This window comes from Camelina sativa, chromosome 11, assembly GCF_030686135.1.
Source record: "Camelina sativa cultivar CO46 ecotype springtype chromosome 11, ASM3068613v1".
NCBI classification, from domain to species: domain Eukaryota; kingdom Viridiplantae; phylum Streptophyta; class Magnoliopsida; order Brassicales; family Brassicaceae; genus Camelina; species Camelina sativa.
The window spans coordinates 12,587,725-12,614,136 of record NC_141890.1 but is presented as its reverse complement, the minus strand read 5'-3'; the positions used below and the strand labels follow the sequence as shown (position 1 = coordinate 12,614,136).

Genomic DNA, 26,412 nt, shown 5'->3' with positions numbered 1-26,412 from the left:
CTTGTTAGAATGGGTGTATGCTAATTTAGCGAGTGTTGTTGCTGTTTCAAATGGTGGAGCTTGGGCTACGCAGTTTGGGATGGCTATATGGTGGGGTTGGAAATGGCGGTGTTATAATATCTTTGGTGAGAATCGAACTTGCAGGGATAGAGTTCGGTTTGTCAAGGATCTGGTCGCGGAAGTTATTCTAGCTGATACATGGCGTCGTGAACAGCTTTCGTCAAGGATGCGGGTGGCACGAGAAATTGGTTGGCTGGCTCCAGATTTTGGTTGGTATAAGGTTAACACGGATGGAGCTTCAAGGGGTAACTCGGGGCTTGCAGCAGCGGGGGGAGTGTTAAGAGAAAGCTCTGGGAGTTGGTGTGGCAGGTTTGCGGTTAATATTGAGAGATGCTCTGCACAGTTAGCGGAGTTATGGGGGTGTATTATGGATTGTAAACAGCGTGGGAGCAGCGAGTTCAGTGGGTTGTTCCGGAAGTGGACTCGGAGATGGTGGTGGGTTTTCTGAAACAAGAGATAGGCGAGTCTCATCCATATCGTTCCTGGTGCGGATGTACCATGGCTTTCTTGTGAGGGACTATATAGTCCATGTTACGCATGTGTATAGAGAAGCTAACTGCCTAGCGGATGAGTTAGCAAACTATATATGACTTTTCTCTACCTCTTGGTTGGCATGTTTTTACGGTAGTTCCTAATGTACTTGAACCTTTGCTCCATGATGATGTCCATGGCATTCGGTGTTGTAGACGGACCTATGTGTAACATTTGTTTTTTATGCTTTTTCTAATAAATTCAGGGGGCTGTGGTTTCACCAAAAAAAAAAAAAACTTTAGCCTTTATGTTCTTTTAATTATGTGAATTAAATTGGTTAAAAGTGATGACGTGGAGAGATGTTAATACACTTGCGCCTACTTTGAACTCAAACCCCCCATAACTCAAACTCGATTTTTATATTTCTATGCACATATTTCCCGGGGTTGGTTTAGTTAATTCGGTTCTATAAAACCTAAATTCTACGTAATGTGAGAGTGAGCGGTTCGGTTGTAATGTCCATCCCTATTCACGTCTAAAACGTCCTTATTAACCTGACCAAGTCTTGTCCAATTTGATACAAATTCGGTTTGTATTGTAAAACCAAACCGGTCTGATAACCTTAAAAAAATTGAAGCCCCTCCAACAAAAAGTCAGATACAACAAATCCAAATCCCAAAACCAAAACCTCCTTCCAAAAAAAGACAGTTTACAAAAAAAAAAAAAACAAAAACAATTAATAATCTCAACCTGAGCAACAGCCAGAGGATTTAACAGCAGTAACATCATCCTTGTTTCCGATATCAATGGTCTGTCCTTTAGGTAAAGACATGGGATCTCCAGTACCATCAAGAGCTTTACGGCTCATTACACGATAGATCTGAGTCAATACATGAGTAAAAGCTTGCTCAACATTTGTAGCATCCAAAGCAGAAGTCTCCATGAAGAACATGTTCTCTCTTTCAGAGAACGCTCTAGCTTCTTCTGTGGGAACCGCGCGAAGATGACGAAGATCAGCTTTGTTTCCAACTAGCATGATCACAACGTTGGCATCAGTGTGGTCACGAAGCTCCTTGAGCCATCGTTCAACGTTTTCAAACGTTACGTGTCGAGTTATGTCGTATACTAGAAGTGCCCCTACTGCTCCTCTGTAGTATGCACTCGTGATTGCTCTGTATCTATATCACAAAAAAAAACGAAACTGCTCAAAAACACAGCCGGAGAAGGAAATAAACAGAGAGTTCTTGAGGATTTGTTACCTTTCTTGACCGGCGGTGTCCCAAAGCTGAGCTTTGATGATTTTCTCGTCGACATGAACGCTTCTCGTTGCGAACTCTACACCGATGGTTGACTTTGACTCGATGCTGAATTCGTTTCTTGTGAATCGAGACAAAAGGTTTGATTTCCCGACACCGGAGTCTCCGATCAAGACTAGTTTGAAGAGGTAATCGTAGTCGTCGTCGGCTCTGTACGCTCCCATTATTTTGAGATCTTCGAATCGATGTAACGAAAACTTAAAAAGGAAGAATTCAGAGAGATGTTTGTAATGATCTTTATGAAATAGATGATGTGTTTGTTGTGTTTTGTAATGAAATGAAACAAAGGGGTAGTGGGTAACGACGAAACCTTATTGGTTTTGTTTGTCTTTTTTTAAAAAAAGATTATTAGTTTGAGATTCAATGATTTGTGATTATTATATGCATGACTAAGCATATGTATTATGTTTTTGAAAGTCGTTGGAAAGATTAGAGAACAAACATGTTTGACAAAATCTTCGGGTTTATGGCCGCCATGAACTAGTAAACGCAGAACAAAACACTTGCAGGGAAAATATAAATATTATCTATAAGGAATATTTCTTAAATTCAAATTTATAGTTTTTGTCCAATTAAATCACTTGGAAACTATTCCATATCATTTGTGGTATTTTTCTCATGACTTTTTCTATTTGTGTTGTGTTTTTAATTTGAAGAAGTTGTTGTATATACTACTAAATATGAGAGACATATGTTTAGACCTTTAATTAATTGAATGTGTAGAGATATATATCTTATGATTCTTATCATACCAACTCTAAAGGAAAACTAGTAGAGTGTATTTCTGAGAAATTACGTAGATCTTGTGGTATTTATTTTAGACATACTGTATAACATATGTGTGTGAGTGCATGTAAATGTTAACTATAAATAGAATTGCTTTAGCTCTTAATTGACTAACAATATTTCACAATTTGTTTTCTGGTATAATTTATTTGACTTGATTTTTTGATACATAACACTTGGGTTATGAAAAACAAAAACCACTCAACTTGTGAACTCTTTATTATTTGACAAATGTAATTATTTTCATTATTTGAACTGTTTAATTACCATAATTTTTTATAGTATTGGTTTGAGAATCATTGATCACAAATAATTCAGGAATTTTAGATCAAAGAGAGGCTCTAATTCATTGGTAATGGCCAAAAACTCTAATAGAAAAATTACACAACAGTACAAGATTTTCCTCAACATTGTAAAACGTATAAGCCATCGACCTATAAATTGACTTTGTTTTCCAGTGGATTTGGAAAGGAATAGCATAATACAAAAGAGCACAATCTACCACCGATTTTGATATTCATCAATGTCCCAAGTGCACAGCTTCATCCACGGCTAGCGCCAACGCAGCAGCAGCACCAACATATTTGTGTGGAGTTAGCTCCAGAAGTTGGTCTTTTGCTTCTTCAGGCATATCCAAACCTTTGATAAACTTTCTAATGTTTTCTTCATCAACAGCTCTTCCTCTTGTTAGCTCCTTCAGCTTCTCATACGGCTCTGGAACACCGTATCTCCTCATCACCTTTTTTTATGGGACCATAATAATTCCGTGAATTAGCAATACATGGCAGCATAACTTGATCGATATTAAAGACTAGAAAAGTCGAGAAATTTACAGTTTGTATCGGTTCAGCAAGGACTTCCCAAGTATGATCCAAATGTTCTTTTAACCGAGCTTCATTAACCTATAGCATGAACATTCTTAGTTTATGACAAAGTGGAACAAAGCTTAGGGCTACGGTAATAATAATACCTGAAGCTTCCCGATTCCCTGAATCGCGCTCTTGAAAGCGAGAAGGGAGTGTCCTAAAGCTACACCCATGTTTCTCAAGACAGTTGAATCGGTTAAATCACGCTGCAGATTGTAAAATATAATTTTCAGGGTCCATTAGTATTAGAAAAAATATACAGGATACACTTGATATGGCAAAAAATGGTCAGACCTGCATTCTTGAAATGGGAAGCTTCATGCTGAGAAAAGCAAGCTGTGCATTTGCTATACCTAGATTCCCTTCACTGTTCTCAAAGTCAATAGGATTCACTTTGTGAGGCATTGTCGACGATCCAATTTCACCTGCTTTAGTTATCTGCATTCAAACTTTCAAACAATGAGACGATGTTCCCTTTCCCATTCAAATGATTTGACATATGTTTTTTTAATAATTTGTTAATACTTGCCTGTTTAAAGTACCCTAGAGATATGTAGCTCCATATATCTCTGTCAAAGTCGATTAAAATATTGTTGAACTGGCTAATAGTATTAAAAAGTCTAGCCATATAGTCATGGGGTTCAATCTGCAAAACCCACGAGGAACAATCAATCAGTGAAGAACTATATAAGATGCGAACAAAACCGCTACACCAGCAAGAGAAACTATATTACCTGAGTCACGTATGGGTTGAATGTTAATCCGAGAGAAGTAACAAACTCCTCTGCAACATGAGGCCAGTCGATATTAGAATATGCTGAAATATGGGCGTTATAGTTCCCAACAGCACCCGCAAATTTCCCCTTAATCTTAGTTTGTGAAAGATATCTCCTTTCTTCGCTCAACCTCACAGCAAAAATCGCCATTTCCTTACCCAAAGTTGTAGGAGAAGCTGCCTGCATTATCCAAAGAGATTGACAGAATCAAAATCATGACTGGTGCTTCAACATAGAGATATACAGAACTGACATACTGAATCAACGGAAAAGGTAAACTGGTGAAAGTCTTCTCTTTCGACATTACCTGCCCATGAGTATGTGAAAGCATTGGGACATACGCAAAACTCTTAGCCATCAGAGAGATTGACTTAATCAGCTCATCCATGGTAGGAAGTATAACCGAACTAAGTGCTTCGCGAAGCATCAACGCATGGGAAAGATTGTTGATGTCCTCAGACGTACAAGCAAAATGGAAAAACTCAAGAACCTAATCAATTAAAAGACAGAGAAATAAAGTTACAGACCATCAAAAGCATCCAAACTCTAAGAACTTAGAAGCGAGAGAAAAGTTTCAAAAACCTTAGCAATCTCTGGATGTGATTCACACTTTTGTTTCAAGAAATACTCCACTGCTTTCACATCGTGATTTGTTACTCTCTCAATCTTCTTAACTTCCAATGCATCATCCATGCTAAATCCATCAATGATGCCTTGCAAATACTCCTGAGCTTCTTTGCTAAAGCTTGGAACCTCGGTGACTTCAGGAATATTTGAAAGCTTAAGAAGCCATTTGATCTAGCAAACATATACAAAAAGATCAAATTTTTGGCAAATGGGTGCATTAGAACAGACAACTAAACTACTCGCACAAAGGATATAGAATGACAAATCTTCACCTCGACAAGTACTCTGAAATAGATCAACCCAAACTCGCTCATAGAAGAAGCCAATTCATTAACTTTCCCCCAATAACGTCCATCCAAAGGCGATAAAGCAGTTAAATTAGACATCTCCAAGTCTCTGGAACTAGCACCAGCCATTGCTATCACCTAAAGCATATACATTTAAGTCGCCAATTCGTATAGACAAAACCATCAGATTACATCCAAGACCCAGCTTTTCAGCAAAACCCATTAACAAAAAGCAAGACTTTACCTTTCTTGAAGTCGTTAGCTTGAGAGAATCAGTAGAAGAGACAGAGAACGAGACTCTCGGAGCCAAGCACACCGATTTTGATGGGTTTAAGAGACTTCTGGTGGTTGGTGTAAGGCCGAGACAAGGGATTTTGGTGTTGGTTAAAGCCATCGAAAAAAAAAATTGAGCTCTTTAGAATTAGATTCCAGAATCAAAAGCTTAGAAGTGAGTGAGTGTGTGTGGATGCTTGGCGTTAATGTACCGCCGATAAATTAGTATTTTAGGGTTTTAGGAGATTCCGATTAAACAACAACACACAGTTGCACATTTCTGTTCTTTTTAAAACTCCACTTTTACCCTTGTTACCCCTACTTATTACGCTTATACGTTGGTTGAGCACTTGAGCTCTTCGAATTTTGTTAAAGAATAAAACTTTCATAATTTATATAAATTGTAGGTTTTTAAAAATAAAAATAAAATATAAATTGTAGCAATATTTATGGTGTAGAATTTAGTTTCTTGTCGACAAATATTTAATAATTATATATACAAGAAAAAAAGAATTGATTCCTACACAAAAACCCTACATATTTCTTATATATAAAGTTTTTTTTTTGTTGAAGATAAAGAATAAACAAATGTTTTGACATAATTATGTAATTAAATTAACAATAGTAATGTTTTCTTTTCTGTCAAAAAGAAGATAATAATGTGTCCAAATAATCACTTCCCAAATCCTCAAACTCAAACAATCCAAACACATCACATAATGTCTCTTCTTCGGTAACCATCTTCTTCATTTTAACTTCTTGAAACATAAAATCTTCGTCACTCCTTGGTCTCTTTCTTGAACGTAACCAAGTTTCTCCACTCCCAAGCAATCCACAAATCTCCGTATAATCCTTAGTTGAAGGATGACCAAGAGTACAATGGTTTTCAACCATCCCATCGTCAACGACTTTATCATAAGCCTCAATGGCTTCTTTTTCTGTTCTTGATCCTATTTCGTGGCCGCTTCTTAACGGTTGGGATGTATTTGAGCTGTGTATCGGGTAGTAGTTTGGGGCGCAATCCATTTCCATAGCTTTAATAACCGTCTCGAGTTGAAAATTTGTGTTAGCCTTTTGAGTCCCTCTTATTCTAACCGCGGCTTTGTCGTAAGCCATAGCTGCTTCTTCTGCAGTTTGGAACGTTCCGAGCCAAACCCTAACACCGTTTCTTGTCGAATCCCTGATTTCAGCTGCAAATTTCCCCCATGGACGCCTCCGTACTCCCCTGTATTTCCTTGTTTTGCAAGAAGCTCGAGAAGACAAAGAACATGAATTAATGGTAGGGTTGGTTAAAGGGTCATGATTGGTTTTGTTTGGGAAAGAAGTAACCGCGTTGAGAAACTCTGTCCACTCTTGGGCCTCCATCGACGTATCTAGGCTTGGAAGCCATTCTTTAGAATCTTCCGGTATGTTATCAATAGTAGGCAACGCTTCCCAAGTTCTAGAAACTTCTTGAACATGACCTGTTGATCTTTTATCGGTTTGTTGTGGTTTTCTGATGTAATTCGCCCAAACATTCTTTAGGATCTCTCCGTCTGGTTCTTGAATATTGCCAAAAGCCATTTTGAAATATCAGAGAGGAGTATGTATTGGTGAGATATAGGACTTTTTAAAGAGATCCGTTGCTTTTGGGGATTTTGTGTGTACGTTGAATGGGAAATCTGCGGCAGGATAATTGGGAAGTACAGTTGGTGAAAATTGTTTTCCAAGGTACTGACCACCTCGTTTCATGTAACTTATTCAGGGTTTTAGGTGCCACACGTACAAAATCAGGGTTTTTCTATAGCTTAATATTGTAATGTTTCTTGGTTTTGAAGTATAAAGATTGTTGACTCTTGAAAAAGACTAGATGCAGAGTACTAATAAACATTTCTCTTTTGTCAAACCACTTAAAAATAGAAGTAAATGTTATATCCTCTGAATAAGACTATACGTATATGCTGATACGCATAAAAATAAACTAAAAAAGAGATGTTTTTTTTTTAACGACTAAAAGACGGCGTTGTTTTTTATTTCCCAAAATTTTCGTGTTTACTTTTGTTATCTTTGGTTGTACGCTTCATGAGAATATATGATGTGTTCCCACGAGAGGCACAAAACTGTTTTGGAGAATTGTAAATCTTGTTTAAACGGTAATAAATTTAGTTTAAAAGAGCTTCTAAATTACTAGATTTTTCTATAAAGAAAGGATTGATGAACCTAATATTTTGAGTAAGCTCTCTAGTCTCTATTCAACAATGATCATTCAGTTTATGGGTTAAGTTTGTTGATAATTATTAATTTAGTATGATTGCCCAGCAACATTTTCTAAAATATCAAATGTGAAACGAAATCAGATCAAGTGTAAGACCTAAGGGCAACTCCAATGGGGATATATTTTAGGGGCTCTTAAATTGTTTATTCATATATTTTGTAGTTTGAGATGATTAAAAACTTTCGGGTTGTTAATTAAAAGTTCTCTTTCAATGGTAGGTTCTTATTTTGAATTTTTTAATTTAATTTTTTTTTGAAAATAAAAAATTTAAATAAGTCATATATGTTTAGAAAATTATTGTATTTCATAAAATTTTAAACATAGGAAAACATTAAAACATAATAAAAGAGATGTAAAATTCATAAAAAAGGAAATGCTTAATTGTATTCTCCAAATTTTGCCCAAAGATTCTCAACCAAACCAAATTGGGTGGTTGTTGATGTTGAACAGGTGGAGTGAGAAGAGATTGCCAAACTTGATTGGAAATTTGGTCACAAACTTAATTTAAGCATTCATCAATGGTGTCATCAAAATTATTGTGTGAAGAAGATGCCATTTTAGAAGAAAAGTGAAATAAAAGATATATAGTGTTTGATAAGATAGAGAGTGAATTGGTGAGTGTTTGATAAGTCCGAACAATCGTTTTATAGACTTTTATCTCCAAAAATTTGTGGTTTAAAATCGTAAGAAAGTTTGTGGTTTGGTGAGATAAAAACAAAACCTGTACTTGTTTGAGAGTAAGTTGGGATGAGAAAGTATTTGAAACTTGAGAATAAAGCAGACTGAATATGAGAGTGCTTACAATCAAGAGTAGCCGATTCTAGTTTGCTATATATACAAGTTTATTGAACAACAATTGTAGAAAGAAAAACACAAAACGTGTTCACGGGAAGGAAAAGCACAAAGACTTATGTTCTCTTGTGCCGACGTGACAGCTGCAGGTTCACGGGAAGAGCAGAACCACAGACCAGTTTCGTTCTCTTGTGCCGACGTGAGATCACAAGGTTCACGGGAAGAGCAGAACGTAAACCTGCCGAGGATAAGCAAACAACACATGAGATAAGAATTAAAAACAGAACAAAACCATGTTATAAGAACAGAACCATGTTATAAGAAGAGAACTATGTTATAAAAACATAACCATGTTATAAGAACAAAACTATGTTATAAGAACAGAACCATGTTATAAGAACAAAACCATGTTGTAAAACGATTCACTAAACCATTCACAACAAGTGTTTAACTATTACAACTACCTACCAAGCATTTGTGTTTAAGTGTCACAAACGAAACTATCAACGACAACAACACAACACAACACCTAAAATTCTCACAACCCAACAAGAAGAAAAACATCAAATCAACAACATCTCCGACAAATCTTTATGTGAATAACTCAAAAACAATAACATTGATTGCAAAAAGAGACACACACTAACCCGTTTCTCTCTTGCTTTATAAACATGGACAAACTTTAATAGAGCTGAAGCCGATTACAAACACCAAACCACATACACAAGATCAACAAACACAAGAGAAGCCAATTACTGATTGTTAAAAGCATCATCGAAAACCTGAAATAACAAAAAAGACAAGTAAACATCAATGGTGTCATCAAGAATGAAGTGTTATAGGAATAGAGTTAAAAAAGAGAAATCACTTACATTAATCTCTCGGTCCTCTGAATAGCAGCACCAAGCATCATCAAGCATAGCATCACCAAGCATCAATCGATTCATCTCAGCGCCTCACCTTGTCGGATTAAGACAACACAACATGATAGTAAACCAAAACAGTTTTAAACTGCAAGAAACGCATTCAAAAGAATAACCAAAACCTATCCAAGCAAAAGAACACACAATAAAACACATCAAGAGAATCTGAAAAACACATCACAAATACGATGGAACATGAGAAACCAACAGAGATATAGGGCAAGAGACCAGTTAGTAACATGATGTTTCTCTCTTCAAACCCTCTCACACATTAATCCTTGTACCTCGACTGCTTGCATCAAAGAGACAAAGGTATTTAATTTCACTTATATAGAAAGACAGAAAAAATCGGTTAAGAGAAAGAACACTACCTGAAGATGTAGGGCAGAGAAGAAAACGATCCATCAGAACCATCACCGACCAGCAAAGCATCCTCCAAGAGGTAAGAATCAAATGAACCAAAGTACAAATTCAGAAACAAAGAAATGAGAACAACCAACCCTAATCCCAAATTTACGAACAAAATCGAATAAACCCAAATCCCTACTAACTATTCACGAATTCAACCTACTACACAGAGAAACTTACCCTTGCTTCCAATTGCTTCAACCTCATCTGAATGACTCGACTCCAAACTCAAATCAATATCATCTGATTCACCTCCGAGATTAAATCCCTTCCGCTTCCCCTTTCTTCTCCACATTCGCCTCTGATTCCATAGCTGTAACATATCCTTCTCCTTCTTTTTGTCAAGAATGGCCTTCGATCGAGAGAGAAACAACAATAGAGAGATCGAGAGAGAGAGAGATTGAGAGAGAAAGAGATCGAGAGAGAAAAAATTATAATCGTCGAATCTGATTGAGGTCGAGAGAGAAATTGAGAGAGGAAGGGGAAGCGGAAGAGAGAAATTGAGAGAGAAATCGTCGAATCTCTAGAGAGAGAGATTGAGAGAGAAAGAGATCGAGACAAATTATATTGTTTTTTTTGGTCGGAGAAACAAATGTTTTTTTGGTTCTTCTATTTTTTTGTCCAGCCAAAGAATACTCGACACAGACGAACTCTTAAACCATAATCGAGTATGCAATATTAGAACCTCTCTTACATTTTTTTTCTTTATTCTGATTTTTTTTTTCCTTCTCCACTAAAACCCCTCTTAGAACTCTACGTTGGGATAAACCTAAGTCATTTAGCAACCTTTTCTCCAAGTGCTTATTCGTGTCCATATGATTTTCTGACGGTCTAAAGATTTGACACAATCATGAGAGGCAAATAAAATATAAACTAATGTGTAAATTTAATATTTCCGAATATAGCGTAAGATACAATCATCCACACACACACATATATATATATATATATATATATATATATATTCCACACGCTTTGTTACATAGTGTCCAATTAAAAAAAGAAGAAGAGTAAGATCTTTATTCAATGTATTTGTAATTAGTTAGCTGTTAAAATTAAATATATAAAACTAACATTTAATCTATTTTCTTTGGGAATAGTCTCCTCTCAAGGAGGAATGGAGTAGGAGCACAGTAAAACCAACTCCAAGTGCTAAACTACTAGCCTACACACCCTTGGTTACTATATAACGTTCATTAAAACTAATTATGGGACACATATACTCCATGGACTATCCATAGTTGGAGGGATACCATGTAATCAGGAGTGTTATCATGGACGGAGGCACGTTGAATGTTGTGGGTGCAATTGACACCAATAAAATTTTAAAACTGTTCTAATTTATATTAAAATTTTAAATATATATCAGTTTGAATCCAACTAATTGTGAGTTTGAATCCATTTTGATCCATCAAACAGTTTTCCTTATAGAAAAGTACTCAAATCAACCACGTACATGAACTATTTTTATGGTTCGGTAGTTTAAAAGCCGAGACTTGAGTTTATTCGAGAACTATAAAGATACTAATAACAACATTGAACTCTTGAGTCGTGTAAAAAACGTAGATGTTGGACTTAAAAAAATAAATAATTGTTAAATAACTTTTATCAAAAAAAAAAAAAATGAAAATTTTTCAACAATAGACGTTTTCTATTTATGGGAAAGACTACAAAGAATAGCAGTGAATAGAACTGGCCCGTGGATGTTATGCGGTAACTTTAATGAGATATTGCATGCTTCAGAGAAAAAAGGGGTAGAACTTGAAGTATAACTAGTTGCAGAGACTTCAACAATATGATATCTTGTTGCAATATGAAAGATCTGATGTATAAAGGGAATCCGTTTAGCTGGGTAGGAAAGAGACAGAAGGAAACAATTGAATCCTGCCTTGATAGAGTGTTTGTGAACGCAGATTGGCAATCAATGTATCCAGCTTCAGGGTCTGAATTTCTTACCTTAGCAGGATCAGATCATGCCCCGGTTATAATTGACATTGAAGAGGAAATACAGACAAAGCGAGGTCAGTTTCGTTATGATAAACGCTATTCAGGTTGTGAAGACTTTATTGCCTCAGTTCATCGAGGATGGAATCGTGGTGTCACTGATGATTCAGGAGGTTTCCAAAACAAGCTAAAAATGTGTCGAAGGGAGCTCTCTCAATGGAAGAAACGAAATAAGTCAAACTCTGCAGAGTTAATTCAGAGTCTCAAATTTCAGTTGGATGCAGCAGTTCGCAATCACTCCACACCTACTCATGCCATTCAACAACTTCGACGACAACTAAACCAAGCTTATAAAGATGAAGAGACGCACTGGAAGTTAAAAAGCAGGAACAAATGGTTGAACGAGGGAGATCGCAATACCAAGTATTTCCATGCCTCTTCAAAGGCTCGGAAATCACGAAACCGTATAAAATCAATACTTGATGACAATGGTATTGAGCATTTCAGGGATAACGTGATAGGCAAGGTTGCAGAGGCATACTTTCAAAAGCTATTCACAGCAACACCAAGCACTGACTTTGATAGTATTATTTCAGATATCTCTCCAAGGGTCACACCTGAAATAAATAGTGACTTGCTCAAATAAGTTACGGATAAGGAGATAAAAGATGTGGTTTTTCTCATCGGAGCTGACCGTGTACCAGGATTTGATGGATTCACTGCTCGTTTTTACCAATAATTCTGGGATCTGATTGGTACGGATGTCTGCAAAATGGTATGTCAGTTCTTCGACTCAGGACAATTAGATCACTCGATTAACCACACACAGCTCTGCCTCATTCCAAAAACAGATGCGAGAGGTATGATTGACTACCGCCCTATTAGTCTGTGTACAGTTAAGTACAAAATCATCTCAAAAATCCTTGTGATGAGACTTAAGAAATGGTTGGGCATAATTATTTCTGATACCCAAGCTGCCTTTGTTCCGGGTCGTCATATATCAGACAATGTCCTTGTTGCTCAGGAGTTGATCCACTCCTTAAGATCACGCAGAGAATGGCAAAATGGCTACATGGCAATAAAAACCGATATTAGCAAGGCCTACGACAGAGTTGAGTGGAAATTTTTGGAAGAGGTTATGATCCAGTTGGGATTTGATAGAGAATGGGTTCAGTGGATTATGGTTTGTGTGCGATCAGTCTCCTATGAAGTGATAATCAATGGCTCTCCTTATGGCTACATTAAACCATCTAGAGGTCTTCGTCAAGGTGATCCGTTATCTCGTTATCTTTTCCTCTTTTGTGCTGAAGTGTTAAGCCATATGGTCACAAAGGCAGTCGATAACAGAGAAATTCATGGTATACGATTAGGAAGAGAATGCCCCAATATCTCTCACCTCCTTTTTGCTGATGATTCATTATTCTTTTGCCGTGCTACTGAGTCAAATTGTAAGAATATGGCGGCGATCTTCCAAAAGTATGAAGAAATATCGGGGCAAATGATCAACTACACTAAGTCTTCGATCATATTTGGTATGAAAATTCCAGAGGCTAAGCGGCAAAGATTACAGAGACACTTGAAGATCTTTAATGTTGGAGGTGGTGGAAAATACTTGGGACTCCCAGAACAGATTGGCAGAAGGAAAGTGGAAATTTTTGAATATATTGTCAAGAAAGTAAAGGAAAGAATAGAAGGATGGTCTTTCAAATATTTATCACCTGCTGGGAAGGAGATCCTCATTAAGTCAGTGGCAATGGCTCTACCAGTGTACTCCATGAACTGCTTTTTACTACCTGTCTCCATATCTGTCGAAATACAGAGTGTTCTTGCAACCTTTTGGTGGGGAAAGGAAAAAGGTCGAAAGAAAATTCCATGGGTAGCCTGGGATAGAATGTCTCTACCAAAATCAGAAGGAGGCTTGGGGTTTAAAGATCTTCATGAGTTCAATAAAGCCCTGTTGGAAAAACAAGCTTGGAGAATCCTGAAAAATCCTCAAAGTCTACTGACAAGAATTTATAAAGGTATGTACCACCCTAACTCTTCTTACCTACAAGCTGCTAATGGATCTAGAGCTTCATATGGTTGGAAATCGATACAACATGGGAAAGAGCTACTAAAAGTGGGTCTTCAAGCAAAAATCGGCAATGGAAAATCAATAAGAATCTGGGAAGATCCATGGCTGCCTACACTACCTCCACGACCTGCTATAGGCCCAGTAATATATTCCACTTGGACAATCTCCGATCTTTGGAAAGAAGGTAAAAGAGAATGGGACTCTACCATATTTGAAGGCGTGCTTACTCCAGAGGATCAACGACTAGCAACTCAATTATACCTATCAAAGTATGCCAACGAAGACAATTATATCTGGGCATATTCTTATAATGCTCAGTATAGTGTTCGATCAGGCTATTGGGTGGCTACTCATGTAGATACCCCGGAACATCTGCGAGCTATCCCTCCTCTAGGATCGGTAGCTTTGAAAAAAGAAGTTTGGAAACTGAATATTGCTCCAAAATTACATCACTTCATCTGGAAATGCTTATCAGGATCTATATCTACCACAACACAGCTTCGAACAAGGTTGATACCTGCAGATCCAACATGTCAAAGATGCTGAAAAGAAGAAGAAACTATCAATCACATTCTCTTTACTTGCCCTTATGCACAAGCTGCTTGGAGATGTGCCAGTAGTCAGATGAACCAAGGACGATTTGATAATGATCTTGGAGCAAATATTGGGATTTTGCTTCATCAATATAAGAATGCAACCTTCCCGTTGGATCAGCGCCTATTGCCATTCTGGATAATGTGGCGTCTGTGGAAATCCAGAAATGAATTTATATTTCAAAAGATATCAAGAATTCCTGAGGAGGTAGCAATGAAAGGAACACATGATGCTTATGAGTGGTATGAAGTAAACTCAAAGATTGCAGAGGAAGAGACCACGTTCCAAGATAGGACAGGACAAGGTTATAGTACCAACCGAGACTGGTCACCACCACCAAATGGTTGGCTCAAATGCAACTTTGACAGTGGATATATGCAAGACCGGCCTTATACTACTACAGGTTGGGTGCTACGAGATAGTACCGGTTTGGTCATTTTAGTAGGAAGCACACGGTTACAGGAATCATATTCAGCGTTACAAGCGGAGGCTCTCGGATTTCTACATATTCTACAGGTAATGTGGGCTTATGGGTGTTCAGATACATCTGGTTCGAAGGTGACAATAAGGAGCTCATCACTCTCATTAATACTTGTGGAGGTCATAAGATTCTGGGAACCTTACTTTGTGATATCCGACACTGGATGGGAAAGCTTCCATATTCATCAATTGATCATGTCTCTCGTGAAAAGAATGTTGCTGCAGATAAACTATCACGCAATGCTCTCAATATTAATTCTTTGTATGAGGTCAGGTGTATACAATTCCACCAACTTGGTTGAATAACTCATTGTATAACACTATTACTACTTAATACAAAGTTCAGGTGTTCAAAAAAAAAAGACGTTTTCTATTTAAGTCGTCACGTCATTATTTAGTTAATTAATTCCCCAAAATATACCCGGTTTATCACCTGATAAACCCGGTTCCGTGGAATTAATTAATTTTGGTTGAGAACAATTTCTCTTATGGCGGGAAAATTGCCTTCTTTCGACCAAATTAGGGTTCTTCTAGTAAATCTCTCTCCGTTCTAATTTTGGGTTTAGATTTCAAATCGTTTTTTTTTTTTTTTTTTTTTTTGTAATTGTTCCGCTGCGAAGAAATTAGCGAATTTGGGGAAGAGAAGATGTCGAAAGAGACGAAGGGTAACAATAGTACTAGCAGAGTGATGAGTGGCTATGGCGGTGGCTTGGAAGCAAACACCTTGGCCATGCTTGATTCCACCGGCGCTAAAGACAGTCGCGACGCTAACGAAGATCGTACGTTTTCTCAGTTTCCGTCTTCGTTTCCGCTTTTTACCCTTTGTTTGGTTTTGCTATATTGATCCGTTGAATGAAACCCTAGGTTTGCAGTATCTGGAAGCTGTTCGTGCTGCTTCACTTGTACCCGAAATTGGAATTCCTCCAACCAAGTACTTTACTCTGTTTTTTTTTGTAGAAATATTGCCTCAAAAGACTCGTGATTTTGATTTGGGTTTTTTGTTAAATTTCTAGCAAAATGTACCAAGCGATGTTTAGGATATTGAGATTTGGAAGAACATTGGAACTTATAACAGCAAGTTTCCAGCTTTTGACACAATTACATCAGGTTCTTAGATGTTCTGTTGTTTCTTTTTTTTTTTGTCTCCACAATTTGTGTAAGTTTTCATTGTTTTGCTTATGATTTTGTTTTTGTTTTCAGCGGTTTCCTTGGGTTTATGTATCTGATTCAGCTGATCAGTTGGAAATCGTTGACGAGGTACTTGTTACTAAAGTTTTGATCTGTTGTTCATTCTTAGTTATGGTAGGTATGGTTGATTGCATTTGTTTGTTAATGGTTTTGTATGGCAGGCTTGGTCACCGTTTGATTTCGGGTCTGATGTTGATTTCGATGGTAAGGAATTATCAGTGAAAAGCTTATGTAAGGACGCTGTCTCCTCTATTGAGTTAGCTTTTTGTTGGGTTCTTGTTTTGTATGACTTATTGCTTTTGTGATTTCAGTTTTTCAACAGCTGATTCAAAACATGAACAAAGGAGTTAATGGGTCTGAGGAATCGGAATTAAAGGTTGGTTTACTTGTTTCTACGAAACCCTGTTTTGCCTTGCTCTGTTGCAGATACGCTTAAATTTAACACCTCTTGCTCCTTTTATTTGGAATTCTGTAGATCCTGGGAAATATGTTCCTGTTCAAGTATCTTGTTCATGTTCTTAAGTTGGATTTTACACCACGAAATCAAGTGTATAAAGGTACGTACGTATGATGTCGTCATAGTTTCAAGATTTTGTCTTTTTTCTTGTGTAATCTGGGGACAATTTCAGAAGCTTTGTGTCCTTTTTGTGCTCCAGAAACCAACAACTGGAGTCTTTTAAAGGAATCCTCACTGAATCTACTTCTGGTACATCCCATAATCAATGGCTTAGAACTAGTGTACTCCATAACTTTATCCGTGACTTAGTGTTGTGGTTCCATTTGTAGGCTTCAAGACAAGTGAAGTTCAAACTTCTAATGAAAGATTACCTATCAACAATGTGTGCAACCATTAATGCTGATGAAAAGTCTATCAGTTTGGTAGAATTGCACAAGGGCACACTTTCTGCTATGAAGGAACTTCTAGTCATGGTAAGTTGTAGGTTATGTATGACCAGAGTATTGAAGTTACTATATTTGAAGTTCTCTTCTCTCACATGTATGTTCCTTGTTTAGATCATGGACCTTGATGCCTCAAAGCAGAAAGCTGACTTAGAAGGGATTACCTCTAGAGGAGATGGCGTAAGGTATTCAAATTTCGGCCTCTCTTTTGAATTGTGTGTTTCGCCATGTTTGTGATCCATTTTTGTGCAGGACCCCTGCAATGGAGATCATTCTTGACGAGCTGACTTATGATGGATACTTGCTGTCAAATTTTCTTCAGGTAAGGGACAAAAAAACCACCTTTTGAAACTCTTTGTGTTGTCTAAATTCTTCTCTGTGGTTCTTGAGTGCACATTTTTCAAGCAGGTTTTTGACGATCCTATATGGAAGCTAGAGATTGTTCTCCAATACCTCACCAAATACATTCCTAAGGTTTGTTTATAATCCTCTGATTTCCCTTTGTTCATCTTCTCCAGCAAATGTTGTTCGTATAGTTAATTCTTTGATTTTTCTCTCTTGAGGAAATTTATCTTTGGTTGCAGCCTTCTGTTCGTACCCGAAGATCAAACATTCCTCAAGCAGAGGGTCCACAAACACTAAATGGGATCTTAAAGACCTTTTCAAGTGGCACAAATTCGAAGAACATTACTAAAAAGATAGGAGCTGACATTGTTCAGATCCTCATCGGACATGCCTTTCTGGTAATAATGAATGATATCTTTGTTTCTCTTTCCACATTCTGAGTTTTTTCTTTGCTTCCTTGTCCTAATTTGATTAGTTATCTTCAGGCTCGGCTCACATTCTCTAACCCAAATGACGGAGACTCTATAACAGAGATATGCAATAGTATCATCTCTGCATTTACTAGTCTTAAGCAAGTAGATCAGTAAGCAGCAGTTTCTTTTAACCTTAATTCATTTACAATATATAGCTTTCCTTTGTCCAATCAAAAGCTTTCATGGTTGTTACAGGAAAATCGAGATTCTATCGTTCGGGAAAGAAGTGTTGTTTACAGCTGGAATGATACTCAAGGCAAAAGCTTAAAGCATTAGGCATCTAGGAACCACGATTTTAGCAAATCTAGAGGCTTTCATTAAAAGCAGAGAAGTTACATGTAATGCAGGAATTAACAGTTACCGTCCAATGAATTATGACTGTTTCACATCAATAGATATGATTCGAGTTTCACAGAATGGTAGGTATTTCTATAGTTTCACTGATACAAGAATTCAAGATGAGTGATTTTATGATTATGTTGATGCCTTTGTCTCATTCCTGCAACAAATTAAGACTTGCTTAAGTAACAAATCAGTGCCTGATAAAGTTTATGCAAAACATCTTTGCTTACTTGGAGGATTGAGGTGATTCGAGCTGCATCGTGACTGGACCGTCGTTTACAAGATTGACCTTACAATATGATTCAAGTAATGTCATAAGCAAGAGAACTTGTTTTAACCACACAAAGTCGATGTCAATGGATTAAATTTGACTATAGGAAGGATTAACCTCTTACCTGCATCATAGCTCCAAACACACCATCTGTTTTATAAAGAATAAGAGTTGACCAATTCAGAAAGACTAAACAAAAATGGTGAAGCTCCCAAGTTTTGATCAAGAAAGAACAATGAGAATGTGTACTAGTACCCTTTACAGCATCAGGATTATATGCTTTCTGGAATCTCTCGACTAAAGAAGCGTAAAATGGTTTGGCTTTATCAGGTGGCATTGCGACATGAAAATCAGGTTTGTTACCTTTCAAGAATCCGTATAATGTAAACTGACTAACTGTATTAACACAAACAAGATCCAAAGACCAGAGCAAGCAAAGGAGACACATCTCAGTACACATATACCAGAAGCTGAATCTTTCTCTAATCAGAAGGTAAAGCATAATAAACAGATGCATTACCAAGTAAAACTCCATAATTCCTCTGCATTACCTGCACAAAACCGCATCCAAGTTCAATTTTTTTTTTTAAAGTTCATAAAACGAATCCATTGTAACAAAACTTACATTTTGGTCCCATCCTTTGCCAGTGGTTTCATTAGTGAACAGTCTCATGTTTAAAACTTTTCGACATCTAAAAAAAATTGTTTAAATGTCAGAATCTTTATAACGAAACTTTAAATGGAAGAATTAAGCTAGCGGTGATATTTTTTGTGCAAGCTTACATGTAATCAGCGTCAGAATCTGTATCTGATTCATGGATTCCAATTAAAACCAAGAGACCATGGCCAATCTCCGATACGATTTGACCATCCACAGTAACAGAGGAAGATGAGACTCTCTGGATTACAGCTCTCATTGCGCTGATCTGATAATTCCGACGGTGAAGTCGCTGACTTTGGTGGCGGCGATTGCGTCGGAGGAGTAAAGGTGAGAGCTTGTTGAGGAGTAGAGTTGTGTGAGAAGAAGGAAACACAGAAGCAGCAAGACAGTTCATTTTCTTGCAATTGATATAAGTCCTCCTGATGAAGGATGATGAACATATAACCGAAACTAAACCGAACCAAATTTGAAATTTTTTGAAATTGAACCGAAATAATTTAAACCAAATGCCTAAATTAGAACCGAACCTGTAAATCGCCGGTGACCGCCTCACCGTCACCGTGAACATCCAAAGAAATAGGCATAGAAGAGAGAAAGAGGCGACACATTTAACTGAAACAACCGAAGAAGCCAAAAGCTCTCTGGGAGAAAAAAAAAAAGATGGCGTTTTGGAAACCAGGGACTGAGAAACGTCGTTTCGAAGATGATGGAGAAGGAGGTATAGTGTTCATGTCCAACAATCTCGCATCCTCGTCTTCTTCTAGGTAAGCTTCTCTCTCTCTCTCTCTTTATTGCTGTGGTTAAGTACTCGTGCTTGTTCTACGGTTGATTATAACTTAAAAGGTTGGGAATTTGTAGTTATGGGTATGCGAATATAGAGAAGCAAAGACAGAGATTGCCAGTGTACAAGTACAGAACTGAGATTCTCTATTTGGTGGAGAATCACGCTACCACCATTATCGTTGGCGAGACGGGCAGTGGTAAAACCACTCAGATTCCTCAGGTTTGTTCTTCCTTCTTTGTTCTTGGTTTAGTTTTTTTTGGGGGAAAGCACCTAGCTTTGCTGATTTCAGGGTTCTTAGACCAATAGGCAAGTTTTGATTGGAGTTAAAAGGTTATGAATTGGATGGTAATAGTTACTTTCCGACATATGCGCAATGTAGCTAGAGAGGCATAAAACTTGTTCAATTTCTCAAAATCCTGCAATGTTTTAGCTCATTAGCTGGTTAGGAAGTTGGAGAAACTGGAGATATCTTCAATTCAATCACTAGCAGAATCTTCTTGTTTCTTGCCCGCAAGTGTTGATACCGCTTTGTTTATCATATTTTGTAGTACCTGAAAGAAGCTGGATGGGCTGAAGGAGGCCGAGTTATTGCTTGCACACAGCCAAGACGTTTAGCTGTCCAGGTTTGTTTTCTCTTTCCTCCACCAAACCTTACAGCTTCAGTTTGAAAAGTGATGTCTCAGCTCAAGTTTGGCAATTCGTGCTTGATCACATAATACTCTTTCTTTTGTAATTTGCTTAGGCGGTTTCTGCAAGAGTGGCTGAAGAGATGGGAGTAAATCTTGGGAATGAAGTTGGCTACACAATTCGATTTGAAGATCAGACAACTTCCGTGAGACTCTTCCCTTAACATTCTTCTGTTTTTCCTTAATTTTATGGACTATTCTGATGATGCTTACAAAGATCTTTTGCTTGGTTAGTACAGGGTGTGACTAGTGTAAAATTTCTCACAGATGGGGTTTTAATCCGAGAGATGATGGAAGATCCTCTCTTGTCAAAGTATAGGTAATGTTTTTTGTTGCACTGCATAATCTCGTACAGTTTATAAGTTAGGTTAGTAACTGGTGCTGGTTAACCTTCTCTTATCATATGTGTCATTGTGTAGTGTTATTATGATAGATGAAGCTCATGAGAGATCTATTTCAACTGACATTTTACTGGGTCTCTTAAAGAAGGTATAGCATTAAGAAATAGACTTCATCAGATCTTTTTGAACTCTTTAGTTTACAGTTTGCTTTCTAAATTCCTATAAATTTTTAATCTCAGATACAACGTCGCCGTCCTGAGCTACGCCTGATTATATCGTCCGCCACAATCGAAGCAAAAGCCATGTTCAATTTCTTCAATTCCAGGTTCTCATCTTACTCAATGGTTATAGTTCTTTTCCCTGGAAGTCTCGGGCTTTTGGAATCAGTAATACGATATATATTCTTATACATTATGAAAAATAAATAGCAAAAAACGCCATGCGCCAGAAGGTAGTGCCCAGGGACCAAAGTTGGAACCTGCAATCTTATCTTTCGAGGTATATTGGAACTCCTATCTTGCTTAAGACTATTTTTTCTTTACTCTTTTTTCAGTGTAATAGTTTCTGATACTTGTTTTGTTGATGAAATTTTCTTAGGGCAGAGGCTTCAGTGTGAAAATTCACTATGTTGAGGAGCCTGTCTCAGATTATATTCGATCAGTTGTTTCAACGATATTATTGATAAATGAGCGGGTACTTTGATTTGGTGCTTTGTAATCATCCAATGTGTTAAAATCTTGTAGTATATTATTTTCCTTGGGCTGTTATCTTAAAATTGTATCTTCTTATGTTCAGGAGCCACCTGGGGATGTTCTTGTATTTCTTACTGGTCAAGAAGATATTGAAACTGCAATTAAACTTCTTGAAGAAGAAGCTCATAGCAATCAAAAGAATTCTTCAGGTATAATACATGTTACACAATAATAAGATCGTGTCAATCAACTTTAGCATTTACCCTCAGTTTTTCAGCACTATATTCTAATTCATATCTATTCCAGGACTGCTACCTCTGCCACTATATTCAGGACTTTCTCGATCAGATCAGGTTGGTTCTTGTTGCAAGCCTCTAGACAAGCTAAACCATACTTTTTGAGAAAAAACTGAAACGAGGAGATGTTGTTTTGTCATTTCTTTATATTAGGAATTGATCTTTTCTCCAACTCCCAGAGGAAAGAGAAAAGTTATACTCTCAACAAATATTGCAGAAACATCATTGACTCTGGAGGCAAGGTTCCCTCATTATTGTCTTTTCGTTGCAAGTTTTTTTCTCATACATATATTGCTGAAACATCATTGACAATAAACTGTTTCCTTTAATTTTCCAGGGTGTTGTCTATGTGATTGATAGTGGTTTCTCGAAGCAAAAGTTCTATAACCCAGTAACTCCATCTCCATTTCTTTTATTTATATCTTTTAGTTCCGTCCTGTGTAATATATTGGACATTTCCGAAACATCTTAACATTTCTTACCCTCACAGATTTAACATTTCTTACCCTCACAGATTTCAGATATCGAAAGTCTTGTGGTGGCACCAATATCCAAAGCATCTGCTAGACAAAGGTCTGGTAGGGCTGGGCGAGTCCGACCTGGGAAGTGTTACAGGTAACTCTCTTTCCGTTTATAAAAGTGACAGAATTGTGCCTTATTTAATGGTTTTGTGCTCATTAGTCTTCTTCCTAATATATGGTTTTCAATGGTAACTAGGCTTTACACTGAAGATTATTTTCTCAACCAAATGCCTGGAGAAGGCATACCGGAAATGCAGAGGTCGAATCTTGTCTCTACTGTAATACAGGTCCAATACTTACTCAGCTCTTGTCATATAGCTTTTCTTAAGAACTCACAATTTGGGATGTGTTACACAAAAGTATAGATAGTTTTTAAAAAAAAATTCAAGCTTTTCACCTTTCCAGCATGTATAAAACCAGATGAGAAGAAGTTCTTGTCCTAAAATGTTCAAGCTCTGTTGATTTATTTTTTCAGCTAAAGGCTTTGGGCATAGATAATATATTGGGTTTTGATTGGCCTTCACCTCCATCCCCACAAGCAATGATCCGGGCACTTGAAGTACTCTATTCACTTCAGATCCTTGATGATGATGCAAAACTCACATCGCCAACAGGATTCCAAGTTGCAGAACTTCCACTGGTACTATTTCTTCTTAACCTTGAGTTACTTATAAAATTCATTTGCATTCTCTGCTGCATGTTTACGTCTCAGTTTTGTCTTGCTAGGACCCAATGATATCAAAAATGATTTTAGCTTCAAGTGAGCTTGGTTGTACAGATGAGATCATTACAATCGCTGCAGTTCTCTCTATCCAAGTAAAGACTCTTCACCCTTTTCCTCTGCTAAAAGTTTCTTTTTTATAATGCATAAGAACCATATTGCAGCTCTAATGTTTTGTTTTCCATTTGATCTATGGGATTTGAAACTAAATGGATGAAATCTTAATATTGTTTATATGCAGTCCGTTTGGGTCATTGCTAGGGGAGTACAGAAAGAACAGGATGAAGCCAAACTGAGATTTGCAGCTGCAGAGGTATATATTGCCACATAACTATGAGCAAACTATATCTCATTTTTTTTTTTGACAGTAATCATCATTGTTCTTGTCTATTCAGGGTGACCATGTCACATTCCTGAATGTATACAAAGGGTTTCTTGAGTCGAAAAAGTCTTCACAGTGGTGTGCCAAGAACTTCCTCAACTACCAATCCATGGTTTGTATAATAACAGAGTTGGCATTTAGTCCTTATATTCGGGGCTCCAATTTTTATTTGTTTTTGTTTCCTTTGGCAGAAAAAAGTGGTTGAAATCAGGGATCAACTCAAACGGATTGCTCGGAGATTAGGCGTCACCCTGAAATCATGTGACGGAGACATGGAGGTAGGAAATCATACCACCTTGCTTCAACTGAAAACAATAAAAAAGGTTGCAGGTTTTTAATGTTACTTTATTTTCAGGCTGTGCGAAAAGCTGTGACTGCAGGGTTTTTCGCTAATGCATGCCGCTTAGAAGTAAGTAACACATTTCAAGTTTCTGTTTCTACACATCCTTTTCGGTTTTTTAAAGAAATCAAAATTTTATTTTTGTGTTGTGATGTTTTAGCCACATAGCAATGGGGTATTTAAGACCATTAGAGGCTCTGAAGAAGTTTATATTCACCCGTCATCCGTATTATTCAGGTTAGTAGTACTTGTTGCTATGATTTTAGCAAAAGCCTCAATAACATCACAACGTTTGAAGATTTTTCTTTTGGAATGGAAAGCTTATTTGGTATATTTATATACAATCTTCAGGGTGAATCCGAAATGGGTGGTTTACCAATCCATTGTCTCAACAGAGCGTCAATATATGCGGAATGTCGTAACTATCAATCCATCTTGGCTGACTGAAGTTGCTCCACACTTTTACCAGAACCGGCAAAACGCTATCTCCTTCTAGTCAACAAGCCTATCACCAGCAATTCAAGACATAATAACAGTTGATCCTGACACCGTTTCTTGATAGTTTTATAGCTTCATTATTCAATGCAAGACTGTTTGCAGATGCAAAAAAAAAAAAAAAACATACAGAGTTCTATTGAGTATATGATTTGAACAACTCAACTTAATGGATAAAGCATAGACTCTATATTCAATCAGATCTTGCCTGTTTATAGTTTTGGTTCTTCTCACCGTTTACAGAGTAGGAACAGTTAAGAAAAAATGATCACAGAATCGAATCTCCTTTTCAGCTGAAAATCTCGGCGAACTTCTCGGAAACTAGAACTCCTGAATCGATAGATTCCAGAGGATCTTTCCTCAGACGGTGCCTTAAGCAGTTAGGGATAACGGTAGCAACATCATCTGGAGTAACTCGATCTTTTCCTTTGAGAGCTGCAAGTGCTTTTGCTGCTCTGTTAGTCACAATGTCTCCTCTCAACCCGTCTACATTGAGCTCGGAACACACCCTAGAGATCTTCACCTTCAACTCCCGATCAATCTGAACCGAGGCAAGATTTGCTCTAGCAGTTGAAATCTGGTCTTGAAGCTTGTCCTGCTCTGTTTTGTAAGTTTCACGGAAGTCCTTTGGGTTGCTATCGAAACGAGCTCTCTCTTCGACAATCTTGACACGTAAATCAGCATCTCTAACCGTCCCTACTTGCGCATGCATTCCAAACCGATCAAGAAGCTGTGGCCTAAGCTCTCCTTCTTCAGGATTTCCTGAACCAATCAAGATAAACCTAGCCGGGTGAGAAATCGAAATACCTTCTCTCTCAACCGTGTTCCAACCAGAAGCAGCTGAATCCAAAAGAACATCAACCAAATGATCATCCAAGAGATTGACTTCATCAACATAGAGAATCCCTCTATTGGCCTTAGCCAACAAACCAGGCTCAAAAGCTTTAACACCTTCTGTCAAAGCCTTTTCAATATCAATTGTTCCACAAACTCTATCTTCTGTTGCACCCAATGGAAGATCAACCATATTAATCTTAGTTGCAACAACTGGAACTTGCTCTCCTCTTTCGACTCTCTCTCTTACCTCAACTCCCATGAACTCAGGATCAATCGGATCAGAGTTATAAGGGTCACCAGCAACTACCTTAATCTCAGGCAACAGATCAACCAATGATCTAACAGTTGTAGATTTGCCAGTTCCTCTATCTCCCATAATCATCACACCACCAATCTTTGGATCAATCACATTCAACAGAAGACAAAGCTTCATCTCATCTTGCCCTACAATAGCTGCAAATGGATAAACCGGCCTTGCACTCTTCTTTGAATCAAACTTCTTCTCTACCTAAAACCCAAAAAACCACCATTACATCAACAACAATCAATATATACGTTCCTAACTTAAAAAATCAAGCAAAGTTTTAAACTTTATGTGAAAACATCATCAAAAAAAATTGCATACATACTTGTTCAGTAGAGTTGATTTCAGTGGCTACATTCATAACCGAGACATGGTAACGAGACCTGTTCTTCTTTGGCCTTATTTTGATTCCTGCATTTAACTTACTTCCACAAATTTTCCCTACAAACAAGAATCCAACTCACTTCGTTTTGGCGAATTATGGAAACAGCAAGGGTTCAAGGTTTCGAGAGAATTTTGGTTTACCTGGTCTGAAGCAAATGGGGGAGGTCGAAGGTGTTGAAGAAGAAGAAGAAGAAGAAGAAGAAGAAAGAGAAGGAGCAGCCCAGATTGCGGAGGAAGATGTTCCAAGAAGAGACGCCATTTTTGTGTGAGCTCAGAGGTTTACTCAGCTTTCTGATTGGCTTTGTTCTCTCCTTAAGAAAATTTGGTTTCTATTGGTTTATGTTTGCTTCCTCTGTGGTCAGGTCAGCAGGATAAGAAGATAGATTCTCTTCTCTATCCCCTTTTTCATTTTTTTTTTAATAAATAAATTATTATTATTCAGCCCCTTGAAAACTAGTAAATTGCAATTTAGTCAACTTTTTCAGATGGTTATTAAAAAAAAAAAAAAAAAGTAGAAA

The 26,412-nt window shown here is 37.4% G+C and overlaps 9 protein-coding genes and 1 long non-coding RNA gene across 18 annotated transcripts; 4 read left to right on the top strand and 6 right to left on the bottom strand.

Moving 5' to 3' along the window:
• Positions 1–1,104: 1,104 nt before the first annotated feature.
• On the bottom strand, positions 1,105–2,219 carry LOC104723220 (ras-related protein RABA1e). The gene is made up of 2 exons (XM_010441554.3): positions 1,791–2,219; positions 1,105–1,709 (listed from the first exon to the last, which is right to left on the bottom strand). Exons 1-2 carry the CDS (start codon positions 2,009–2,011, stop codon positions 1,277–1,279), a joined length of 654 nt encoding a protein of 217 aa, XP_010439856.1. The 5' UTR covers positions 2,012–2,219; the 3' UTR covers positions 1,105–1,276.
• A 735-nt stretch (positions 2,220–2,954) lies between these two features.
• Positions 2,955–5,828, bottom strand: LOC104723219 (uncharacterized). The gene is made up of 10 exons (XM_087475676.1): positions 5,434–5,828; positions 5,175–5,327; positions 4,858–5,073; positions 4,583–4,765; positions 4,234–4,455; positions 4,029–4,145; positions 3,794–3,937; positions 3,604–3,705; positions 3,467–3,535; positions 2,955–3,372 (listed from the first exon to the last, which is right to left on the bottom strand). Exons 1-10 carry the CDS (start codon positions 5,581–5,583, stop codon positions 3,154–3,156), a joined length of 1,575 nt encoding a protein of 524 aa, XP_087331802.1. The 5' UTR covers positions 5,584–5,828; the 3' UTR covers positions 2,955–3,153.
• Positions 5,829–5,983: 155 nt separating this feature from the next.
• LOC104723218 (ethylene-responsive transcription factor ERF091) lies at positions 5,984–7,138 on the bottom strand. Its single transcript, XM_010441551.3, has one exon. The coding sequence runs from the start codon at positions 7,023–7,025 to the stop codon at positions 6,105–6,107; it is 921 nt and encodes a 306-aa protein (XP_010439853.1). The 5' UTR covers positions 7,026–7,138; the 3' UTR covers positions 5,984–6,104.
• Positions 7,139–8,474: 1,336 nt separating this feature from the next.
• On the bottom strand, positions 8,475–10,586 carry LOC147933900 (uncharacterized). Of its 5 annotated transcripts, XR_015571131.1 has the most exons (6): positions 10,020–10,557; positions 9,803–9,864; positions 9,660–9,720; positions 9,381–9,468; positions 9,156–9,290; positions 8,475–8,746 (listed from the first exon to the last, which is right to left on the bottom strand). It is a non-coding gene; the product is annotated as an uncharacterized LOC147933900 (long non-coding RNA). The 5 variants fall into 5 exon arrangements; XR_015571130.1 differs by lacking the exon at positions 9,660–9,720 and having other exon boundaries at positions 10,020–10,574; XR_015571134.1 differs by lacking the exon at positions 9,803–9,864 and having other exon boundaries at positions 10,020–10,571.
• A 1,066-nt stretch (positions 10,587–11,652) lies between these two features.
• LOC104727934 (uncharacterized) lies at positions 11,653–12,429 on the top strand. Its single transcript, XM_010446989.1, has one exon. The coding sequence runs from the start codon at positions 11,653–11,655 to the stop codon at positions 12,427–12,429; it is 777 nt and encodes a 258-aa protein (XP_010445291.1).
• Positions 12,430–14,481: 2,052 nt separating this feature from the next.
• Positions 14,482–15,237, top strand: LOC147933899 (uncharacterized). The gene has a single exon (XM_087472374.1). It carries the CDS (start codon positions 14,482–14,484, stop codon positions 15,235–15,237), a length of 756 nt encoding a protein of 251 aa, XP_087328500.1.
• A 184-nt stretch (positions 15,238–15,421) lies between these two features.
• SNI1 (negative regulator of systemic acquired resistance (SNI1)) lies at positions 15,422–18,312 on the top strand. Of its 4 annotated transcripts, none has more exons than XM_019232969.2 (15): positions 15,422–15,710; positions 15,796–15,862; positions 15,945–16,038; positions 16,132–16,188; positions 16,281–16,323; positions 16,431–16,495; positions 16,595–16,676; positions 16,776–16,825; positions 16,906–17,049; positions 17,134–17,204; positions 17,272–17,341; positions 17,428–17,493; positions 17,604–17,762; positions 17,850–17,947; positions 18,033–18,312. In XM_019232969.2, exons 1-15 carry the CDS (start codon positions 15,578–15,580, stop codon positions 18,103–18,105), a joined length of 1,272 nt encoding a protein of 423 aa, XP_019088514.1. In that variant the 5' UTR covers positions 15,422–15,577; the 3' UTR covers positions 18,106–18,312. The 4 variants fall into 4 exon arrangements, with proteins under 4 accessions (XP_019088514.1, XP_010439851.1, XP_087332469.1 ...); XM_010441549.3 differs by having other exon boundaries at positions 15,471–15,710; positions 16,281–16,350; XM_087476343.1 differs by having other exon boundaries at positions 15,479–15,710; positions 16,281–16,350; positions 17,583–17,762.
• On the bottom strand, positions 18,131–19,520 carry LOC104723213 (D-Tyr-tRNA(Tyr) deacylase family protein). Its single transcript, XM_010441544.3, has 7 exons — positions 19,234–19,520; positions 19,076–19,142; positions 18,971–19,001; positions 18,706–18,846; positions 18,575–18,600; positions 18,410–18,468; positions 18,131–18,336 (listed from the first exon to the last, which is right to left on the bottom strand). Exons 1-7 carry the CDS (start codon positions 19,503–19,505, stop codon positions 18,312–18,314), a joined length of 621 nt encoding a protein of 206 aa, XP_010439846.1. The 5' UTR covers positions 19,506–19,520; the 3' UTR covers positions 18,131–18,311.
• LOC104723214 (putative pre-mRNA-splicing factor ATP-dependent RNA helicase DEAH9) lies at positions 19,483–24,569 on the top strand. Of its 2 annotated transcripts, none has more exons than XM_010441546.3 (23): positions 19,483–19,875; positions 19,970–20,114; positions 20,444–20,518; positions 20,638–20,727; positions 20,821–20,900; positions 21,001–21,070; positions 21,162–21,247; positions 21,351–21,420; positions 21,520–21,615; positions 21,718–21,823; positions 21,921–21,967; positions 22,064–22,147; positions 22,248–22,301; positions 22,425–22,525; positions 22,628–22,718; positions 22,907–23,071; positions 23,158–23,247; positions 23,394–23,465; positions 23,548–23,646; positions 23,726–23,812; positions 23,890–23,943; positions 24,035–24,111; positions 24,226–24,569. In XM_010441546.3, exons 1-23 carry the CDS (start codon positions 19,772–19,774, stop codon positions 24,368–24,370), a joined length of 2,088 nt encoding a protein of 695 aa, XP_010439848.2. In that variant the 5' UTR covers positions 19,483–19,771; the 3' UTR covers positions 24,371–24,569. The 2 variants fall into 2 exon arrangements, with proteins under 2 accessions (XP_010439848.2, XP_087332468.1); XM_087476342.1 differs by having other exon boundaries at positions 19,654–19,875; positions 21,525–21,615.
• On the bottom strand, positions 24,426–26,289 carry LOC104723216 (magnesium-chelatase subunit ChlI-1, chloroplastic-like). Its single transcript, XM_010441547.3, has 3 exons — positions 26,036–26,289; positions 25,836–25,951; positions 24,426–25,714 (listed from the first exon to the last, which is right to left on the bottom strand). The coding sequence occupies exons 1-3, from the start codon at positions 26,151–26,153 to the stop codon at positions 24,659–24,661; spliced, it is 1,290 nt and encodes a 429-aa protein (XP_010439849.2). The 5' UTR covers positions 26,154–26,289; the 3' UTR covers positions 24,426–24,658.
• Between the last annotated feature and the right edge of the window lie 123 nt (positions 26,290–26,412).

What these genes read in the sequence shown, in the direction of transcription:
- LOC147933899 (XM_087472374.1), top strand. Translation starts at nt 14,482, where the DNA reads ATGAACCAAGGACGATTTGATAATGATCTTGGAGCAAATATTGGGATT.
- SNI1 (XM_087476343.1), top strand. Translation starts at nt 15,578, where the DNA reads ATGTCGAAAGAGACGAAGGGTAACAATAGTACTAGCAGAGTGATGAGT. An exon ending in TCGCGACGCTAACGAAGATC is followed by an intron (nt 15,711 to 15,795) that starts GTACGTTTTCTC and finishes ATGAAACCCTAG; the next exon opens with GTTTGCAGTATCTGGAAGCT. An exon ending in TCACCAAATACATTCCTAAG is followed by an intron (nt 17,494 to 17,582) that starts GTTTGTTTATAA and finishes TTCTCTCTTGAG; the next exon opens with GAAATTTATCTTTGGTTGCA.
- LOC104723216 (XM_010441547.3), bottom strand. Translation starts at nt 26,153, where the DNA reads ATGGCGTCTCTTCTTGGAACATCTTCCTCCGCAATCTGGGCTGCTCCT. An exon ending in CCCCATTTGCTTCAGACCAG is followed by an intron (nt 25,952 to 26,035) that starts GTAAACCAAAAT and finishes TCTTGTTTGTAG; the next exon opens with GGAAAATTTGTGGAAGTAAG. An exon ending in AAATCAACTCTACTGAACAA is followed by an intron (nt 25,715 to 25,835) that starts GTATGTATGCAA and finishes TTTGGGTTTTAG; the next exon opens with GTAGAGAAGAAGTTTGATTC.
- LOC104727934 (XM_010446989.1), top strand. Translation starts at nt 11,653, where the DNA reads ATGAAAGATCTGATGTATAAAGGGAATCCGTTTAGCTGGGTAGGAAAG.
- LOC104723213 (XM_010441544.3), bottom strand. Translation starts at nt 19,505, where the DNA reads ATGAACTGTCTTGCTGCTTCTGTGTTTCCTTCTTCTCACACAACTCTA. An exon ending in GATTCTGACGCTGATTACAT is followed by an intron (nt 19,143 to 19,233) that starts GTAAGCTTGCAC and finishes AATTTTTTTTAG; the next exon opens with ATGTCGAAAAGTTTTAAACA. An exon ending in TGTTTGGAGCTATGATGCAG is followed by an intron (nt 18,469 to 18,574) that starts GTAAGAGGTTAA and finishes TCATATTGTAAG; the next exon opens with GTCAATCTTGTAAACGACGG.
- LOC104723218 (XM_010441551.3), bottom strand. Translation starts at nt 7,025, where the DNA reads ATGGCTTTTGGCAATATTCAAGAACCAGACGGAGAGATCCTAAAGAAT.
- LOC104723219 (XM_087475676.1), bottom strand. Translation starts at nt 5,583, where the DNA reads ATGGCTTTAACCAACACCAAAATCCCTTGTCTCGGCCTTACACCAACC. An exon ending in AGCTAACGACTTCAAGAAAG is followed by an intron (nt 5,328 to 5,433) that starts GTAAAGTCTTGC and finishes TATATGCTTTAG; the next exon opens with GTGATAGCAATGGCTGGTGC. An exon ending in ATTTCAGAGTACTTGTCGAG is followed by an intron (nt 5,074 to 5,174) that starts GTGAAGATTTGT and finishes TATGTTTGCTAG; the next exon opens with ATCAAATGGCTTCTTAAGCT.
- LOC104723220 (XM_010441554.3), bottom strand. Translation starts at nt 2,011, where the DNA reads ATGGGAGCGTACAGAGCCGACGACGACTACGATTACCTCTTCAAACTA. An exon ending in GACACCGCCGGTCAAGAAAG is followed by an intron (nt 1,710 to 1,790) that starts GTAACAAATCCT and finishes TTTGTGATATAG; the next exon opens with ATACAGAGCAATCACGAGTG.
- LOC104723214 (XM_010441546.3), top strand. Translation starts at nt 19,772, where the DNA reads ATGGCGTTTTGGAAACCAGGGACTGAGAAACGTCGTTTCGAAGATGAT. An exon ending in CTGCAATCTTATCTTTCGAG is followed by an intron (nt 21,421 to 21,519) that starts GTATATTGGAAC and finishes AAATTTTCTTAG; the next exon opens with GGCAGAGGCTTCAGTGTGAA. An exon ending in TCCTCAACTACCAATCCATG is followed by an intron (nt 23,647 to 23,725) that starts GTTTGTATAATA and finishes TTCCTTTGGCAG; the next exon opens with AAAAAAGTGGTTGAAATCAG.